The sequence below is a fragment of the Petaurus breviceps genome, unplaced genomic scaffold (assembly GCF_028583685.1).
Source record: "Petaurus breviceps papuanus isolate PSGF00001 unplaced genomic scaffold, PetGlider_PUasm1.0 91133, whole genome shotgun sequence".
Classification (NCBI taxonomy): domain Eukaryota; kingdom Metazoa; phylum Chordata; class Mammalia; order Diprotodontia; family Petauridae; genus Petaurus; species Petaurus breviceps.
Genome location: NW_027187419.1, coordinates 19,375,964 through 19,396,148, shown reverse-complemented (window position 1 = coordinate 19,396,148; position 20,185 = coordinate 19,375,964). Strand labels below are relative to the sequence as shown.

The 20,185-nt window shown below is 38.2% G+C and overlaps 1 protein-coding gene across 1 annotated transcript; it reads right to left on the bottom strand.

Moving 5' to 3' along the window:
* Positions 1-1,145: 1,145 nt before the first annotated feature.
* Positions 1,146-14,840, bottom strand: LOC138154695 (stromelysin-1-like). The gene is made up of 10 exons (XM_069079669.1): positions 14,712-14,840; positions 13,544-13,788; positions 13,292-13,440; positions 12,056-12,181; positions 9,544-9,708; positions 8,891-9,041; positions 6,592-6,725; positions 5,099-5,258; positions 2,559-2,662; positions 1,146-1,526 (listed from the first exon to the last, which is right to left on the bottom strand). Exons 1-10 carry the CDS (start codon positions 14,811-14,813, stop codon positions 1,426-1,428), a joined length of 1,437 nt encoding a protein of 478 aa, XP_068935770.1. The 5' UTR covers positions 14,814-14,840; the 3' UTR covers positions 1,146-1,425.
* Between the last annotated feature and the right edge of the window lie 5,345 nt (positions 14,841-20,185).

Below are 20,185 nucleotides of genomic sequence, written 5' to 3'. Positions count from 1 at the left end.
TTTGTGACACTTGTGTTGACAAGTGGGCCAGAACAATCTGACTCAGACTAAGTCTGAGGTAGATTGAAATTGAACTACTTCATGGAGGCAAGAGGGATCTTATATACAGAAAGATTGTGGGAGGATCTAGGGGTGGTCTAGTGGAGGGGTAGGGGAAGGGTATTGAGGAGGAGTCTAAGGAGGATCTTGATAGGACTGAGGTCAGACTCCAGGAACCAAGAGAATGAGATTTTGATTGGATCAAAGGTGGGAAATAACTGGAGGCAATCAGGAGGTAACAGACAATGGAGGGCTAGGCTAGGTTAAGATTTGGTCTTAGATATTTTGATGGGATCTAGGGTGGGAGGTAGCTGAAGGTTACCTGGAGATAACAGACCATGGAGGGCTAAGCTAGGTTAAGGGTAACAGGGATTCACTCATTAATAGTGGAAGAATTTTGGCCTCAGTTGAATGCCAGATCCTTTGGGAAGATTCAAGAGAGTTCAAGGGGGTTCCAAGAGCCTATACCCCATCATCCTCATTTGTGAAATGGAGATAATAATAATACCCACTTCCCTGTGTTATTGTGAAGATCAAATGAGATAACATGTAATTGTTGTTTGTTGTCTGATCATTGTTCAATCATGGTCAACTCTTCACGACACCATTTGGGATTTTCTTGACAAAGATACCAGAATAGCTCACCATATCCTTCTCCAGCTTATTTTACAGATGAGGAAGCTGAGACAGACAGTTAAGTGACTTGCCCATGGTCACACAGCTAGTTAAGAGTCTGAAGCCAGATTTGAACTCAAGAAGATGAGTCTTCCTACCCAATATGGCACCTATCTGCCCAACATATGTAAAGTACTTTGCAAGTCTTAAGCCATCCTATACATATTAAATATTATCAGTTATTATAAACTACTTTCACAATATCCTATCAGAGCTATCTAAAAATGGAATGGGCTTCCCTGGAAGGTAGTAGGCCCCCTGACTAGAGGTCTTCAGACAAAGGTTTGGTGGCTGTTTGAAGATACCTTGTATTCTTGGTATGTTTTAGTTTAGAAGGCCTCTGAGGTCCCTTCCAAATTTGAAATTTTGTAGTTCTGTGAAAATTTTGAACCAATGAAATTAAATTATATGCACAAATCTTTATTGAATAACAAATAATAACTTATTAAGACACATTCTCCTGTCTATTGCACATCAGTGTTTTCCTCTGCATCAGCAGAAACTTAGTAAAGGAAAAAAAGAGCGAGAAATATAGCCCAACTTGATGGGACATGATAAATTAGCACAGTTTTAAGGCACACATATCAGGCTTGTATTCTCCCTTAGTCCTTACACATTCATCAGAAAATGAACCATTTTCATTCTCAATGGTTTCAGTGAAGAATGTAGCACATTTGCTTTGATAATGCCCCCATCTTATGAACATCTCTCCTAACAATTAAACCAGCTGTTGCTCTTCAGGGTTCTGGTCACCACGTTAGCATTAGGATCAAATTCAATCTGGGAGGATCCACTGAAGAAATAGAAGAACCCTGGAAGTGAAAGCAAGGGAAACAATTAGTCTTTTTCTAACAAATAAAACTTAGAGAATATACATAACCCAAAGGACTTTTTCTCTCTTTGCTTCCCTTTCTCCTAATGCGCAGAGATTTTTTTCAATCTTTCTAATGAATTTTTGTTGAATTGAATTGAATGATTAAACCAGGAATTAGAGCTGGAAGAGATTTTAGAAATAATCTAATCCAATACCTTCCCTCATGGTACAAATGAGAAGACCAAAATCCAGAGACATTAAGTCCCTGGCTGAAGATCACACGATTGGTAAGCATCAGGACTGTATTTAACTAAAATTTCCTGACTCCAAGCCAATTTTGCTCTTTTCTTGGAAAATTCCACACAAAAGAAGGGAATGAGCATTTTTAATTCCCTATTATGTGCTAAGCACTGTGTCAAGCACTTTACAAATATCATTTCATTTGATCCTCACCACAACCATAGGAGATGGGTACTGCTAATATCCTGAAGAAACTGAGACAAACAAAAGTTCAGTGACTTGCCCAGAGTCACTCAGCCAGTATGTGTCAGGCTGGTTTTGAACTCAGGTCTCCCTGATTCCAGACCCAGTGCTCTATCCACTTCATCATCTAGCTGATCTTTCATAGTTCCCCTTTTTTTCCCCCAAAAGTAACTATAATGAAAAATTTGTATACCCACAAAAGAATATAAAATATAACAGCTCAACATGTGTTAGTGAGAAAGCAACATACTTTTTGTCTGCATGCAAAATGAAGTTTAAAATTGTTACAATTATCAGCATAATTAAGACTATACTATACTCCCCAATACTACTGTCTCAAATAGAAACTTAATTTCATCAAAGTTGTTGGGGAGAGGTGGGGAGAAAAGTTGGAGAAGAGGGCTTGAATTACTAATTGCTTTAATTTTCTACCATGTTTTAAATTTGCAGAAAGTTTCACAGTCTAGTCAGAAGTTGAAGCAGGTAGAAAATAAAGTTCTCCCCTTATACGTGTGCTTTATTTTGGTTAAAATGTATAATATCTTACCAAATGATTCAAAAACAGCATCGATCCTCTGGTCAACTCCTGGAAAATCAGTTGCTATCTGTCTCGGATAGCCATGGTCCATGGATTGTCTCTTTTCATCATACCTAATCAAAACAAAATTAACAAAGTTTAAAATATAAGGCCCTTGAAGGCAGAGAATGGTTCAGTTTGGTTTCTGTATCCCTTAGTAGTGCATAGTAGGTGCTTAATCGATATCTGTTGACTGATTGGTTGATCATCCTGTTGAGGCTAAAGAACATATCCTAGTAGTGTAGGCCAGTGAATTCTGCTGAATTTATTTAGATTGCCCCATAAGAAGTCAAGCATTTGAAGTTTTTCCCTGGTTTGTTTCTAGCAGTCTTTTTCTGTTTTCTTCAGTTTTAATTTTTCCTAAATAGGCATTCAATGGAGCTCCTGAGACAGCTTCTTTTCTTTTAATGTTCTGTTCACAAATGACTGGCTTGACATCTTAACCCTACTACTGGTTTGTTGGGTCATCCTAGCTAAATGTTTAACAGTCTTGAAAAAAATGTCTAATATTTTTAGGCCCCAAAATATTTTGTTTTTTCTATGTAACTTTCTTACATTTGCAAGTTTATCCCTGAAAGTGGTGTTTACCCAGTAACCTTAAAGTTTCCAAATGAAGATTTAAAGCAATTGTTGCATCCTGCCTATGGGTCTCTACCCACAAGCCTTAACAAATAACCATCATCTCCCTACCTTCAATCAACTACCCCCAACTACTAGAAGCAACATGGAGCTCCAGATTGGCGGACAGGAACAATTTTAACTGAAAGAAACAAAAGTATAACCCTGAAATGGTTCTAAGTATTTAGAACAGCTTCTAAGTATGCTGTTATAATAAAATGGGCATTTCAGAGCAGTGCCCCATTCGGGGATTTTTGAGTTCCACTTGGAAATACTCAGCTTTCTCTACATCTCCCCATCAACATCAATTTGCCAGATGAAGAATGTGGCAGTCTGAGAAGAGTTGTATCACCTCTTGCCAGGGGATTTCTTGGGGTAGCAAGAAATATTTTGCAAACTTAGACTTGCCTAGGATATGTGTGTGTGTGTGTGTGTGTGTGTGTGTGTGTGTGTGTGTGTTTTGAATCATCAGAGAGAGGAAGAAGGAGGACAAATGTATTATTCTTTAACATCCTTTTGTCTGGTCAGTTGCTAGCTGAACTGTCAATAGGCAATTCTTGTACTGAACAATAAATGTACGAATGGCACCAACCCTTGGCTAGAGACATTGTATATCAGCAAAACTGCTGGAAGGTAACAATCTAGAAATTAATTCCTACTCTGGGCCAAGAAAGCACAAGCACTTGTCTAAAGTAAATCTATGTGGCAAATCTACCACCTCCACATATAATGTGAAGCATAGAATAGAGGCAACTATCTTCATTATAAAAGGGAAAGCAACCTATTCATAATGATTGATGATGTATCAGGAGAAAGTATATGATTTACCTCTGCTATCCACTTAACTTTTGATGTGTTTCCTATGAAAGTCACATACCAAAAAAATGGGGGGGGGGTGTGCTGGGGAAGTGGTTCTAGAAAGGCAAGGATAAGCATAGTAAATGCACCTTGGACCCATTCGCTAATCCTTAGTTGGTCTGCTGTGATGTCTTTTTAAGTGAAAAAAACTGTTATTTAGCCACTGGCTCCCCATTTCCTTCCTTGGCTTTCTTCATTGTGAAATAAGGATCATTATTTCCTCTTTTTCTCAGAGACTGACAATGATGATAAATATAAATGTTTATGTAAAGCACTTTATTTACTTTGGTTTTGTTTTGATTTTAAAAAAGAGCATATTCCAGAGAACATAGACTGTCCCTTCAATTAATCAAATTTAGCTATTCTGTTAGATCCCTTTTTATCCCATTTGTTCTGCATATAGCTTGCTTTGCATATATTTGTTTGAATGTTGTCCACCTTCCCCCCATACAAAAGTAATCTTCTTGAGGGTAAGGACTGTCCTTTACCTCTTTTTATATCCCCAACATTTAGCACAATGCCTGGCACATTGATTGATTAGGTAAAGAAAAATCTCTTGGAGAACCTTAGGATTACAACATGCCACTTTGAAAAAATAACTTTTCAATAATTCAAGGATTTACAGTTTCTTTGCTGAAGGAAAGCCTCCTAGTCTTTGTAATATTACCTGGCAGACTACCTTTGAGAGCTGTTATGAGATAGATATAGATAGATAGATAGATAGATAGATAGATAGATAGATAGATAGATAGATAGATAGATAGATAGATGATGGATGGATGGACAGACAAACAGATGAAAAGCATCACCCAATGGCCAAATTGGATATCAACCTCTCTAACTTAGTTAGACAACTGACCCAGCATACAGATTCATATGGGAGAGTTCATCTTCACTGATACAACCTTTGGGAACCTAGATTCATCTGTATGCCATAATGAGGTATCAGGATTAGACTTCACCAAAGGCTGGGGATGAAAAATAAAAGCGTACCTCTTTAAACTTCATAGAAATGGCTTCAAGTTGAATCTTACCTCCAGTAAATGTCATTCACAAAAAAATATGTTTTTTGCTTTTCCTTGTGGAAAAATGCTGCATCAATCTTCTTTACAGTTCGTGGAAAGCCCAGAGTATAGATATCTCTTGGGTAACCCAGCTGGATGTCACTTCCTCTGACAGACCAGAACTTGCTGTCTATGAAAAAAAATCAATAGGAACTTTGAGTGAGTAAGAGGTCAAAGTCTTTATTGTTATTTCACTTTAGAAGCACATTTTGATGAAAAAATATTGTAGAGCAGCAAAAAATTGAGTCAGGATGCCTGGGGGTTAATTCTTGGTCTGCCCCCTGAGCAGCTTGGGGACTTTGCTTGAGTCATTTTTATCTCTCTGTGTCTGTGAAATAGGATCAGTCATACTTATCCCTATTCTTGTTGTGAAGATCAAATGAAATCATGTATGTGAAAGTCTTAGAAGCCTTAAGTGTCATGGAATGTTATGGTTTTAAGTGACTAAACAAAACTCCAAACCTTTGTATGAAATTTGAAAATAATATTTAACACAAATAATAATAGCAAACATGTATATGAAGTCTACTATATATGCAGTGGTTAGAGTACTGGGCCTGAAGTCAGGAAGACTCATCTTCCTGAGTTAGAATCTGACCTCAGACACGTGTGACCCTGGACAAGTCATTTAACCCTGTTTGCCTCAGTTTCCTCATCTGTAAAATGAATTGGAGAAGGAAATAGCAAACCACTCCAGTATCTTTGCCAAGAAAACCCCAATTTGGGCCACAAAGAGTTGGATACAACTGAAAAACAACTGTACAACAACAAAATATACCTGATTCAGTGCTTAGTACTTTACAAATTGATCCTCTTCACCACCCTAGAAGGCAGGTATTATTATTATCTCCATTTTATAGTTGAGGAAACTGAAGGAAACAAGTTAAGTGACTTGTCCAAGGCCACACAACTAGTAAGCAGTTCCAGAGGCCAGATTTGAACTTGGGTCTTCTTGACTCTAAGCATAGTGCTCTGTCCACTATACTACATACCTGCCTTATTATGTATCTTATTAAATTAATTTGTAATCAATTATGTCACATGCTTAAGCAAAGAAGGGCAATTTTGAAATTTAAAGTTGTAAGGGGTTCTTTAAAAAAAATAGCAACTTCAAGAAGTGATATTTAAATCATGTTCTGGTAGATATTGTGCTTCCCTATAATTCTCAGGAAATAATGTATTTCATAGAGAGGCAAAAAGCAATAGATCTAGATTCAGAGGACCTGGAATAGGGCAAGTCACTTACCATCCCCAGGTCTCAGTTTCCTCATCAGAAAAGTGGAGTTTGATTAAAGATCCTTTCCACCCTTCAATCCTATAATTTGTGATCTTCCATATTATTTAGGCATTGGAATTGTTATGTTATGTACCAATGGATAAAAATGATTTGATAAAGTAAGGAAAATATAAATCTTATTAGGATTTACTCCAATTAGTTAAAGAAATGACTGTCCAATAATTACCTTTAAAAACAAAAACCATATCCTTGGTAGTGAGTTCATAGGCAGCATCAAAACCGGATGGAAGAGAAGGCCAAAAGACAGACAGCAAATGCAGTGTCGGTTCTACACTGTTGATAGATTTACGCCAGAAGTACCTGAAACCAGTTTTAAAAGAATTCCACACATCAAACATCTCATTAGTTTTAGATATTTGCAAGATCATCAGCTATCATCTTTGAGGGAAGGGAGGGGAGAGGAGGGAAGAAGGAAGGTATGGAGAGGGAGGGCTCTCCTGTTGGGTGGTCAGAAGAACTTTCTCTCCAATCCCATGTCTTACATGAATTCTCTCTCACCTGCTGAGGGCCTCCATGCCCTGACCAGTCCTCATACTATCCATACTTTTCCTGCGGTAGTTTAAAGAAGGGTTGATCAATAATGGCAACAGCTCATCTAGGACATCCCTCAGAAACACACAGGGCCTTGTGTTCCAAGAGAAATGTGGGGGCCACACAACTGTGTGGAGTCTCTCTATCTAGCCTCTCTGTAAGCCACTCTTAATCTACCTTGAGAACCTGTAGTGGTCTGCCCTCCATAGGGTTACGGGGCTGTGCATGCCTTGTATCTGACCTGTGGAAGGTGACTATGGCTACATGGTGATTTATTAGTAGGATGTGTTTTAAAATGTCAGCCACAGAGCATTCCTTTGGGCAGATATACAAATGTCACTACCTGTCTATAGATTGCTCAGAATAAATCAATGTTGGGGTGGCTAGGTGGCTCAGTGAATAGAGCACCAACCCTGGAGTCAGGAGGACCTGAGTTCAAATCAGGCCTCAGACACTTAACACAAAAACTAGCCATCTGACCTTGGGCAAGTCACTTAACCCCAATTGCCCTACCTTCACCACTCCAAAAAGAAAAAAAAAGAATAAATCAATGTTTCTGGATGAGATTCTAATGGCAAGACAGCTGTGCTGTTCTTGGACTCAGAGGACATAGGTTCAAACTCCAGCTCTGCTATTTAGGATCATGGGATTTAGAACTGGGAGAATCATTGGGGATCAGTTAGTGCAACTCCAACAAAGGGGAAGACTGAGACCCAGACAGCTGAAGTGGATTACCCTAGGTCAGACAAGTAGTCTTAGAGCCCAGAGTTAAACCCACATCTTCTGATTCTAAATGCAAAACCCAATGAGCTTTCTTTCTACTGTGGCACACTTTACCTCCACTATTCTTTAAGAATCTTCAGTGGGTAACAAATGACATTTTTCCCTATTTTTCTGGGACTTGTCTAAGATCCCAGAGTTAGTGGTAAAACCAGGAGCAGAACCCTCACCCAAGTGCTTCATAGAGGAGTGGAGGTGACCCTCCAAGTGTCATGAATCCTAAGGTTCATAAGATTGAGAGCTAGAAGCAACTTAGAGATCATCTAATAAAATCCCTCCATTTTCCAGATGGAGAAACTGAGGCCAGGAAAGGTAAACTGGCTCTCCCAAAGTCACAATGATAATAAATAGCAGAGCTGGCATCTGGACTCAGGTCTTCTGACTCCAAAGCCAGTGCTCTTCTACCAGACCAGAGGTACCAGATTAAAATGTGATTGAGAAATGTTTAACAAAAGACATCAAAATACAATACAACATAGATAGTATTGATTTGTGGTAAGTCAACAAGCTATCCTTAGGGATCTGTTTCTATTTGAGTTTAGCACTACTGTAGACCACAGCTTCCTTGTGGTCTTCTGATTCTGGGTCTAGGGCTCATTACACTATATTAATGTTGCCTTCTAGGACAATATTACTGGGTTGGACAATAGGGGAGAATTTTTTGTAAGTGACTCATTTGAGATTTAAAAAAAAATCATAAGTGGCAGAGCTGGGATCCTACATCCTCTGACTCATAAAATGGTACTCTTGATTACACCATGCTGCTTCTCAATGATCCTGGGACCTCAGACAAATCACCACCCATGCCTTAGTTGTATCTTCTATAAAATGAAGGGTTTGGACAAAGCAGACCTCTGGGGTTCCTTCCACCTCTAAGTCCTATCAATCCCTATGATTCATGGCCCTGCAGGCAGCTATCTTGAGCAAACATCAATCGCATTCAAGGCTGCAAACACAATGTTCATCATGTAGAAAGACAGAGACAGTCTAGGGAATGTAGAATGGATATGGATTTGTTGACAGTCTAGAGGAAAATTTCTGGTATTGAATGTTTAGAAATTAGTGTTCAGATTTGATTCTGTTTTTTTTTTTTTCTTTTCTTAGTTCAGCAGTTCTAAGAACTAGGTGGAGAGAAAAGTTTCATTTGATCTTACCTGCCTTTAAAGAACAACATTTCTCCTCGAAGAGTGCTCACTGCATCAAAGGACATGTTTGGGTCACAAGGCACTGGGTTCTCTTCAGGCTTCTCTGGTTCTGTAGATTTGGTGGGTGGTACCGGGTCATCAGGAGAATCCGGTGGAGATCCTAGAGGGAAAATTTGAGGGGAAAAAGGAAGTGAATAGGGGTGCTAAAATGCAAGAGACATTCAGTGCCTCATTGAAAGACCATGTTTTCAGTACATTTGCATTGTGCTTAATCTAAACACATTTCATTATAGTTACTTTTCCCCCAGGATTCCTCATCTCTGCTTCTTAGAATATATAGCTTCCTTTAAGATTCAGTTCATGAGCGATCACCTCATCTAAGTGGCCTTTGCTGCTTCTCACAGCTTACAGTCCTTCTCCCTCTAAGACTACCAACCATCTCATATTTATCCTGCATGTACTGATTCATATATGCTGTTTTTTCTGTTAGAATATAAACTCCTTGAAGGCAAGGACTGGTTTTTTTTCTTTTTAATCCCAGCACTTAGCATAAGGCCTGGCACATAGTAAGTCTAATAAATACTTGTTGATAGACAGGTAAACAAGCAGAAGGATAAATTAAAGAACACCTTAGAAAGAATTAAACTCATTTTTGAACTCACCATAGAGAGACTGAATGCCATCAATATCATCCTGAGAAAGCAGGGACTTGGAGAGGTCTGTGTTTGTGTTGTAGAGTGGATACATTAGAGCTCTGGTATCACTAGAATGAAGGAGACCCAAGGAATGGCCAAATTCATGAGCCACAGCAAGGAATAAGTTGACTCCTGGTGGGAAATCATCAATTTTTCAGTGACCAAAAAGTTAATTTTTGAATTATCCAAACAGTAAACATATATATTATATAACTATTATCACATTGAGCAGAGCCCTACCCCTATGGAGAAATTTAACAAAAAAACTTGTTAATAGAATCTCCTTAAAGGAAATTGATGACTATGTCCAGGGTTAAAGAAAATATTTCTTATTAACTTAGAGAAGAATTATGTCCTGTGAAAGAGAAAGACTCAGTATATCCTCCCAATGATAAATGAAGTTAGAGACCAATGTCTTTTGCCTTGGTGGTGTTGGGATGCACACTGAACAAACCCTACTCTGGAAAAGTGTCTTTTTTTTAAATTAGGAGAATAATATATGTAGAATTTTAGTGATATATGTCATCACAAGAGCTAAAATTAAAAAACAGACACTATTTTAAGGTGGCATGAGCCAACTGCAATATCAGTGCCAATGCATCACAGTTTTTTCATTCTACTTTGAGGTCTTTGGGTGGCCAAATTCTTACTATTTTCTCCTATACCAACAATTTTTTTTGAGAGCCTGATATGTACATGGCATTATTTTAGGCTCTGGAAAGTTTGCCTTTTTTCTATCCACCTTTATTATCAAACATTTGTTCAAAGGCAACATGGAGGAGTGGATAGAACACTGGACTTAGGATCAGGGAAACCTGGCTTCAAATTGCCCCTCTGACAGTTATTGATTGTGGGATCTTCCTCAAATGAGTTTACCTTACAATGCCTCAGGCACCAGAATTTCTCTACTAAGTCATAAAAAATGAGGCTAAAATTTCCAATGCTGAGGAAATCAAGATTTATGACTCTTTACTAGGTGTTATTGGTAAAGACCAAATGCAATACATCATTTTTTTTAAAGCAAGATAAAATATTCCTAGCATATTTATCAATCATTTCTCAAAAGTAGTTGCCTATTGCACAAACATCTTGTTCTGTCTTTCTTTGTAGTCTAAGTAATATATCCAGACTTAGCAGAAGGTAGCAGATAAAGGATCAACCTTGGATTCAAGAGAATTGGTTTCAAGTTCTGCCTCAGGAATATATTAACTGTGTGACTCTAAGTAAGGTGGTGTGGTGGATCAAGTGCTGGACATTGAGTGAGAGAAATTCTTCTTTGTGAGTTCAAATCTGGCCTCAGACTCTTACTAGCTGTGTGACCCTGGACAGGTCACTTAGTCTTGTTGGCCTCAGTTTCCTCATCTGTAAAATGAGCTGGAGAAGGAAATGGCAAACCACTCCAGTATCTTTGCCAAGGAAACCCCAAATGGGGTCTAAAGGAGTCTGACATGACTCATGACCCTGAGCAAATCAGCCTCTTAGTGCCCCCACACAACTTTCTAGGATATTACCCCAAATAATAAATCAATGTTATAGGAGAAAGAGTTGTAATTTAAAAAAAAAAAAAGCAACAATGTGTTGCAAACAGTAGGAATGATTTCTACACTGAGATCTTGATTGGGGTAAAATTTTATTAGGTTTAGCTGTTGAGTTCTTGCTATTTGTGGCCAAAACGGAGACTCCGGTCTTGATCTAAATGCCCTCTGCCCTTTCTAGGGGCAGTTGACTCCATCTAGTCTAAACGTTTTTGTTAAGTATCCACTTCAAATATCGCAATAACCATTTCTATTAAGAGTGCTCTAAGACATATGTAGCTGAGTGAAGAGTATGAACACTGAAGCATGGTCACCGCGTTTTGGAACTGGAACATTCCAAAGATACCATGAAAGAGTGCCTGAGCTTAGAAACAATGAAATCTCAATTAAACAAAATCCCACTAACTGGAATGAATTCTCACCAAATCCCTCCAACCAGGAATTTAGTCAAAAGAATAACCTCCTAGCTATACCTTTAGGTAAGCAAGATTCAATTTACTATATTATACATTCTACATCTGTAATATTCCAGAAATTGCCACTAATAGTTATTATCTTCAAGATTATGAAATCATAGATATAAGGCTAGAAAACACCTTGGAGAACATCTAGTCTAATATGCCCATTTCCCAGATGAAGGAACTGAGTCCTCTAGAGACTTTGAAAAACTTGTCCAAAGTCACATAGTCATATCTTGGATCTAAAACCAGGTCTAGATTCTAAATCATTAGATAAAGTTTTTATTATACTCACTATATTGCATCTATTAAGGCAGAAAGGTAAATTAATGCCTTTTTGGAAACTTTTCAACAACAATGATATAAAGCAAAAATAATTTTCTAATCAACTCTAAAAATTCAATTAACAAGGTCATTCCATTTCTAGAGAATTCTAGTTATTCATCATTTTTATTAAAAAATCACTGTAAGGTAATTCTAACCTACCATTCTTATTTTCTGTCCATTTTTCATCATCATCTAGGTGAACATCTCCATTAATATTAGGCCCAGGTGGATAGGCATGACCCAAGACTCCTCCAGGTCCATCAAAGGGTAGAAAATCTCCATGATCTAAGAGAAAAAAAAATCATTTTTTTTTTTTGAGGAGTGTTTTGCCTTCAGAAACCTTGGAAACAATTACATCATACTGGTTAGAACACGTAGTTATTTGCTTTTTAACTAGTTTACTCTCCTCTGGCAAATCCCCCTGCACCCCCACCACCACCCCCAAATGAAATGCATGAAATTAAGATTCTTTTCTATCTGTTTTGTTTTGTTTTTAAGTGGGGCTATTTTCCAGGCTGGCATGGATTCATTGGATCATGGATTTAGAGCTGAAAAGGGCTTTAAAAGTCCTATCTTGGGAGGCAGCTAGGTGGATCAGTGAATAGAGCACCGACCCTGAAGTCAGGAGGACCTGAGTTCAAATCAGACACTTGAAACACTTACTAGTTGTGTCACCTTGGGCAAGCCACTTATCCCCAATTGCCTTGCCTTCCCCCCTTTAAATAAAAAAAGTCATGTCTTCAAAACTCAATTTACATGCCATCTCCAAGAAGAGGCATTTGTAGAATTGCTAGTTCCCAACCCCAGTGTAAGTTACTTTATATTCCTATTGGATGTATTTTGCATTTACTTATCTGTCTCCATTCCACTCAGAAGTATGGAAGCTCCTTAAGGGCACACTGTTGTGTTTTTGACTAATTCTCCAGCATCTACCCCACTGTCAAGTCCATGGTAGGTGTTAAATAAGTGCTTATTGAATTGATCATAAAATCCTAGATTTTATAACTGGAAGAGACCTCAGGGTCCATCTAGTTCAATCCCTCCCCCACCCTGCCTTTTTTTTTTGATAGAGGAAGAAACTGAGACCCAGCAAGGATAAGTAACCTGCCCAGGATCACACAAGAAGCATCAGAGGCAGAATTTGAGCCCTGCTCCCTTTACTTCAGACCTAACGAACTTCTCATTTTATCATTCTGTCTACCAGTCTCATTTTGTAGATGAGGAAATTGATTCCCAGAGAATTTAAGTGACTTGCTCCAGATCATACACATAATAATCATCAGGTCCAAGAATTTAAATCTAAACCTTCTTTTTTGAAATGCAATTTCTTTCCACCATGGAAAGAGGGCAAGAGAATGGAGGAAAGAGAAAACAGGTGAGAATTTCATTTTTTACCTTTGACAGCAAAAGAGATCATTATGTCAGCCTCTCCTTCCAGGAGCCTGGTGAATGTGAGGGGAGTAACATCACTCCAGACTTTCAGAGCTCTCTCTACGGCAGTGTCTATATCAGATTGTTTCATATCAGTTGTGTAGTTCACAATCCTTTATTAAAGAATTGAAGAAAGTTAACCCACAATCATTATTTTTCATATCAGAAGTAAATGACAAAGGTAAGACTCCAAGAAACCTCTGCATCAAGCATTACCTGTATGTAACCTCATTTTTCCTCCATTTAGGCATATAGGGAAAGAAACCAAAAGAGGAAACATCAGGGAATCCACATCTGGGCTTCTTCATCATCTCCATAGTGTCATCATCCAAATTTCCAGTCACCTGCAAGCCTAAGAACCTTTGCATCTCTTGGATTTTTGCAACTACAGGGCTACTGTCCTTCCTACGAACAAACTTTTTCGCATTTTTTTCAAGGTTGTAGAAATCTTCCAGGTATTTCTAGTGGGATAAGAAGCATAATTATTTAGTCACTCCTAAGATTTTTTTACTTATTATTACCATTAATAATAAGAAGAAATAGTATGGGATAGTGGATAAAAAGCCAGCCTTGGTGTCAGGAAGAAATGAATTCAAATACTGCCCCTCACACATACTGACTGTTTAACCAAGGATAAGGCAGTTAATTTCTCAGTGCCTCGGCTCTCTAAAACTATACATTATAGATAAATTGTCAGTTTATAGCAATGAAGAGAAGTTTCCCTTTAGAAATTCTTATATTAATGAAGTCATAGGTTTGAACAATAAAAAAGATGTTAATAATAATATGTTAGTATGGTAGAAGTGATGTTATTCTGTTGCTCGTGTCTCAACCATTTGAAGTATTCCTCTAGCTTTTCAAAATAAAAATGAATTGGCTATATATACTTTCACTTTATTCTTCAATTAACCATTCATCTTCATAGTTGGTTTTCCCTTCATAACTAGCTTTTACACTTCACAGCGAATGGTTTTAGTGCACAAAGAAAAATAAAGTGTATATGTAGATAAAGAAAAAGAAGAATTTTGATTTAGTTGTGTGACTTTCAGGTGAGTTTATCTAGACAATTTCCTTAATTTTCTACATCCCCTTACTAGTATAGACGTCTCCATGGAGGGTACAAAGGTGGACCACTCTCTCCATAAGACTTTTGCCTTTGCCAAAAGTAACATAAACAGAATGCTTCCTTCCTATTTGTTTTAAACTGTGCTCTTTTGAATCTAAAATATGCCTAGATATTGCCCTTCATTCAAATCATTTAAGTTTATTAAAAAATAACAGGAGGCAAAGATTATTTTTCCAACTGCTCCATTGGACTCCTGTCTACTTGCCTCCCTGCCTGCCTGTGTGCCCTGGGGAAGTGAATCCCGTCTTCCTACATTACCTGGACACGATCCATACTCAGCTTTCCAGCTGTGGCTGCAGGAGCCAGAGGGTAGGCTGCAGAAAATGCCAGATATAACAGGAGAACGGGAAGACTCTTCATCGTGATCTTCAATGCTGGTCTTTTAGCAAAGCTTGTCAAGTTCTGCCAACTCTCTTTCCTACAGGCCTCAGTGGTTCCCCTTTTATAGTCCTCCCTGGTATTTTGTTGACATGACCCACTGGCTTGAGTCACAGCTGAGCAGCAGCAAAAATCATCCCCCAAAAAATAAATAAAAAAGAGTGACACAGGGATTTTTTTCCCCCTAATTCCTCTCAGCTTCCCAATTTTGCAACGCTGGGGTGTGATTAAGATGCAGGAAATGTTTCCTGTGCTTTCATAGAGGAAAACTTCAATATCTGTATCTGGAAATAAAAATCACATTAGACTCTTTAATAGAGAAGTATGAGTGTGTGTGCGTGCGTGTGTGTGTGTCTGTGTATGGTGTGTGTGTATTTCATGTGGGGAGGATGATGACTTTATAAAAATTCAAAATGGTCTTGATTTTTTTTTAAAAGCAAGGCAGTTTTCTGCTCAGTTCATTTTAATTTCTAATGTAAGCATGTACACACAAATAAGTAGAATACAAGCCCCAGGGATAATTTTACTCTTTTACCTTTTTATGGCACAGTTCTTGACACATAACAGAATATATTAGCAGAAATCAAATTGAATAGAAGAGGAAAAATTGCATGGCAATTTAATGATCATTACAGTGAACATCAGATAATTAATTCACAGAATTTTAGAGGTAAAAGGGCAGCTATGAGCCTCATTGGCAGGCCTGTAGTCAGGAAGAGTGATCTTTCTGAGTTCAAAGCTGGCCCTGGGCAAGTTCCTTAGCCCTGTTTGCCTCAGTTTCCTTATCTGTAAAATGAACTGGATAGGGAAATGGCAAACCATTTCAGTAACTTTGCCAAAAACAAAACAAAACAAAACAAGAAACTCCAAATTGGGTCGTGAAGAGTTGGAAATAACTGAACAAAATTCATTCATTCATAGAGTTGAAAAGAACATTAAAACCAATTTAGCCTGGCTCTTATACAAGACATGATTTCACTCTACATCATGTATTCAGTATGTAGTTATTCAAACAGTATCTGAGATTTCCAGGGATAGGGAACTCATCACATGATGAGGCAAGCCATTGCACCTTTGAACTGGTCAGTCTGTTAGAAAGTTGTCTCAAAGTGAACCTTTGTGTGAGAGTCCAGTACACAAAGAGTCTGAATGCGTTTGGGTGGATTCTTTATTTTCCTGAACTATAAGTCCTGCCTAGGAGACCTAGGGAAATGTATGCCTGGCAAGTCCAATATACTGACATTACAGGTTACAATAAATATTAAAGGAGGAAAGTTGTTTTATTATTTTAAGTTAAAAGGCCATATAAAGTAAAACTAGGTCTAACCATATCACTCATAAATTCCAATAACTCTCTATTACCGCCAGGATTAAATATAAGATCTTCTGGTTTTTGAAGTCCTTTACAAAGTGGTCCCTTCAGTCCTTTCCAACCTTCTTATACTTTACTTCAACTTGGCATATTGTATGTTCTAGTGATACTGGCTTTCTTGCTTCTTTAATTCCTTTACATTGACTGTCTTGCAAACCAGAAATATTCTCCCTCCTTTCCTTTGCCTTTTGATTTCCTTTAAGACTTAACTCAAATTCTCCCTTCTTCAAGAGGCCTTCCAGGTTGTGCCGGCCCTGGAGTCAGGAGGACCCGAATTCAGTTACAGCCTCAGACATTTAACACCCACACAAAAAAACTAGCCATGTAACCTTGGGCAAGTTACTTAACCCCAATTGCTCTCCAAAAGGCAAAAAAAAAAAGAGGCCTTCCCAGCCTGTCCTCCTTCCTTGGCCCATTGCCACTGCCTTCCCTCTAATTACTTTCCTTTTACACTGTATTTCCTTAGTGTTGCCCGTTAAACCATGATATCCTTGATAGATGGGTTTTGCCTTTATATCTCCAGTGCTTACTACAGTACCATACAAACACTAGGTGCTTAATAAATGCTTTTTGACTAACTGAAAACAAAAATCTCAGGTAACAAACAAATCGGCCAATAAGCATCGCTTTTCCAAATAGCTACATAAGTTTCCACTCAGTTTCAGTCTGGAAGAAGGTGAGTCCCTCTCCCCACGTAGACCCCTTCTGTTCCCAGCAGGTGTCTCCAGGAATTGCTCTAGCTTGGTGGCTAGGATGCTTTTCTCCTTCCCTCAGGTCAGTGGGGCATCATTAGAATAGGTTCTGAGAGTAATCAGAACTGTTCTCCATCCTAGGACGTCTTATAGTTTTCCTTAGCTCCAGCAGGTGTCTCTGCCCAGATGTCCATCAGGTCCTCATCTGTAGCTCCATGCAGCAGTGGCCCTAAGATGCTACTCTCTCTGACTGTTCCTCCTCCTCACTCCCACATCTTTCTGTCTCAGAAGGTAAAAACCCTCCTGAGGCAAAATTATTTGTCATTAGGTGCTTCCTACTAGTTGCTTTTCTATCTTCTTGGGGCAAAACAGAAGGAATCACAACAGAAGGCTGTAGACAGGGTATATTAATAAACGTTTAACAATCAACTCTCTAAAGAAAAGTGTACTCACAATATACTTTTAAGTTTAATTTTCATTCTTAACATTTTTCTCCATTATGTTGTCATTAATCAACAAAACAATAAGTTAAGTCCTGATTTGTAGCATTTGTTCATTTCCAAAGTATAAATACTCACACTAAAAATTTAACAATCAGCTCTTGGGAACTGGCAGAGACTGGTTTCATCACACCCCTGATTGTAACAGGTCATACCTTTAGAGTAGGATAGGACCTTGGAGAGCATCTAGACCAACAGATTTTACAGATGAAGAAATGGAAGTCCAAAGAAAAGAAGCAATTTTTGTATGGTCACCCAGCAAGTGGCAAAGCCAGGATCTAAACCCAGGTTTTCCTGGCTCTTCCCACTCTATCACCCTACCTTCAAAAGACAGTGGTTATTTCTCTCCAGGTTTTCTTTTCCGAAGGACAACATTCTCAGTTCCTAATTAACAGAGCCATGGACTTCAAAAAGTTATTATGAATTTTAGATTAGATCTGGTAGCCCTGGGGCAGAGGAGAGGACTCTAGTTTTCATTCCTCTCCTCTTCACAGCTGTTTTCTTTCCCTTTTCTGTGAAGTCCAAAGTGATATAGAAGGATGTTGAGTAGGGTTAGGATGCTTCTTTAGTTTAAAGGTTATGTAGTTCAGCTGAAATGTGAAAGGTGAAAAAATTCACCCAAACAAATAAAGTCACACAACTTCAGTTCTATGAAGGCAGAAATTGTTGTTGTTCAGTCATTTCAGTCTCTTGTGACCTGATTTTGGGATTTTCTTGGCAAAGATACTGGCGTGGTTTACCATTTCCTTCTCCAGCTCATTTTATAGATAAGCAAATTGAGGCAAATAGGGTTAAGTGATTTGCCCAGGGTCACACAGCTAGTAAGTGTCTGAGGCCAGATTGAACTCAGGAAGAGGAGTCTTCCCGACTTTAACCTGGCATTAGATCCACTGTGCCACCTAGCTGCCCTTAGGGAGAAATTACTTTGCTTTTTGGGGAGGGAGGGGAGTGGGAGCAATGTGGATTAATATACATTGTACTTGACCACATTTGAATCGCATATTTTCCAAATTATGGGATACACAACTAACAAGTACACATTGTCTTGTCTGTGACTATATGTGTAATTTTTATGTCAGACCATACAGGATAGGATGCTGGAAAATTTGCCCTGAAGCAGGTAAGTGATCATCAAAACAAATCTATGAAAGTCAGTGAAGCTGGTCTCCTGAGTCAGAGAAGTGTAATTGTTCACTGCCCTCAGGGTATGTCAGTGATCTTTGCTCTGCCAATGACTTGACAGCTAAAGGCAGATTATGCTAAAACAGGACAAGGTGTGGGAGGCAGAGTTAAATTGCACATCATTTGAAACGAGAAAGGGTTTAGTGATTGTAAACTCATTGAGAGCCAACAGGAGGTAGTAGTCAAAAGAGTTAAGGTTATCGTGGCTTCATTGAAAATCATAGTGTTCAGGAGTAGTCCTACTTTGCTTTACTTTGGTAACACCAGTTTTGGATTATTGTGTTTAATTATGAGCAGCACATTTTAAGGAGGACGTTAATAAGGTGGACAGTGTCCAGATCAGGCCACTGTCTGACAGTACAGGACTTTGAGTTCATGTCATATAGGATCAGTCAAAGGAACTAGGAATGTTTTGCATGGAGAAGAGTAAGCTTGCCCAGACAGGATTGCTTTTTACAACTATTTGAAGGGAAATAACATCAACAAGGGAGTAAGCTTGTTTTGCTTAGTCCCAGGAGGCAAAACCAGGAGTAATGAGAAGCTGGAAACAGACATTTAAATGGGTAAGGAAACATTTTCTAACAATGAGAGTCATTCACAAGTGAGATGATTTGGGGTTGTTACAGGTCTTGCCACTAAAATGTGAGCTGTGGCAGGCTCTATTAGATATTCAAGTTTAGACCCAATGGGTCTCTCTGTGTCTTGGTTGAAAACCAGACTGCCTCAACTCAGGGGTCAGGAAGCACCCCTCTTCTAGGAGGACCCAACAATACCACTATTAGTTCAACAAGGTTAAAGAAAGAGAGGAAAAGTCTGTATGTACAAAATATATATATACACATACATACTTATACATACACATATACATATATACATGCATATATATATATACATATCAGTTATTTTTGTGGTGACAAAGACCTGGAAACACAGGGGAAAATTCTCATTATTGGGGAATAAGTGAATATATATTACATTCTATGAATGTAAAGGAATATTGTTGTGCTGTAAGAAATGACAATCAGGACTATTTCAGAGAAACCTGAGAAAACTCGTATGAACTGATGTAGAGCAAAGTGAGCAGAACAATTTGTACAGAAATAACAACATTGTAAAGAAAAAAAAAGTTGGAAAGATTTAAGAACTGATGAATGTGATGGATGTGATGTCTAGCCATAACCCCAGAGGCATGATAAGAAGGCACATTAGCCTTATCTTCAGAGAGGTGTGATGGACTCAAGATACAGAATTAAGTATGCATTTTTAGACATGGCAAATATGTGGGTTTATTTTCCTTGACTATATTTATTCATTACAAAGATCATGTTTGTCATTCCTTTTTTTTTAATTGGAAAGAAAGAGTCTTAGGAGGGACAGAGGAACCATTGATAGGGTACTCCCCCTCCCCCAAGAAAAAAGGTCTTGAAAGCATTGCTTTGAGGATAAAGAAGTTCAAAAGAAAAAATAGACAAAAAAGATGGACATCTTTGAAAGTAATGTGTTGAATTTATTATGTAATTTTAAAGCAAGTTATAAATAATAGAAATCTGAATTTTCACATAAATAACTGTTTCTGTTTTGTCTTGTATATGGAAATGTCCTTTTTTG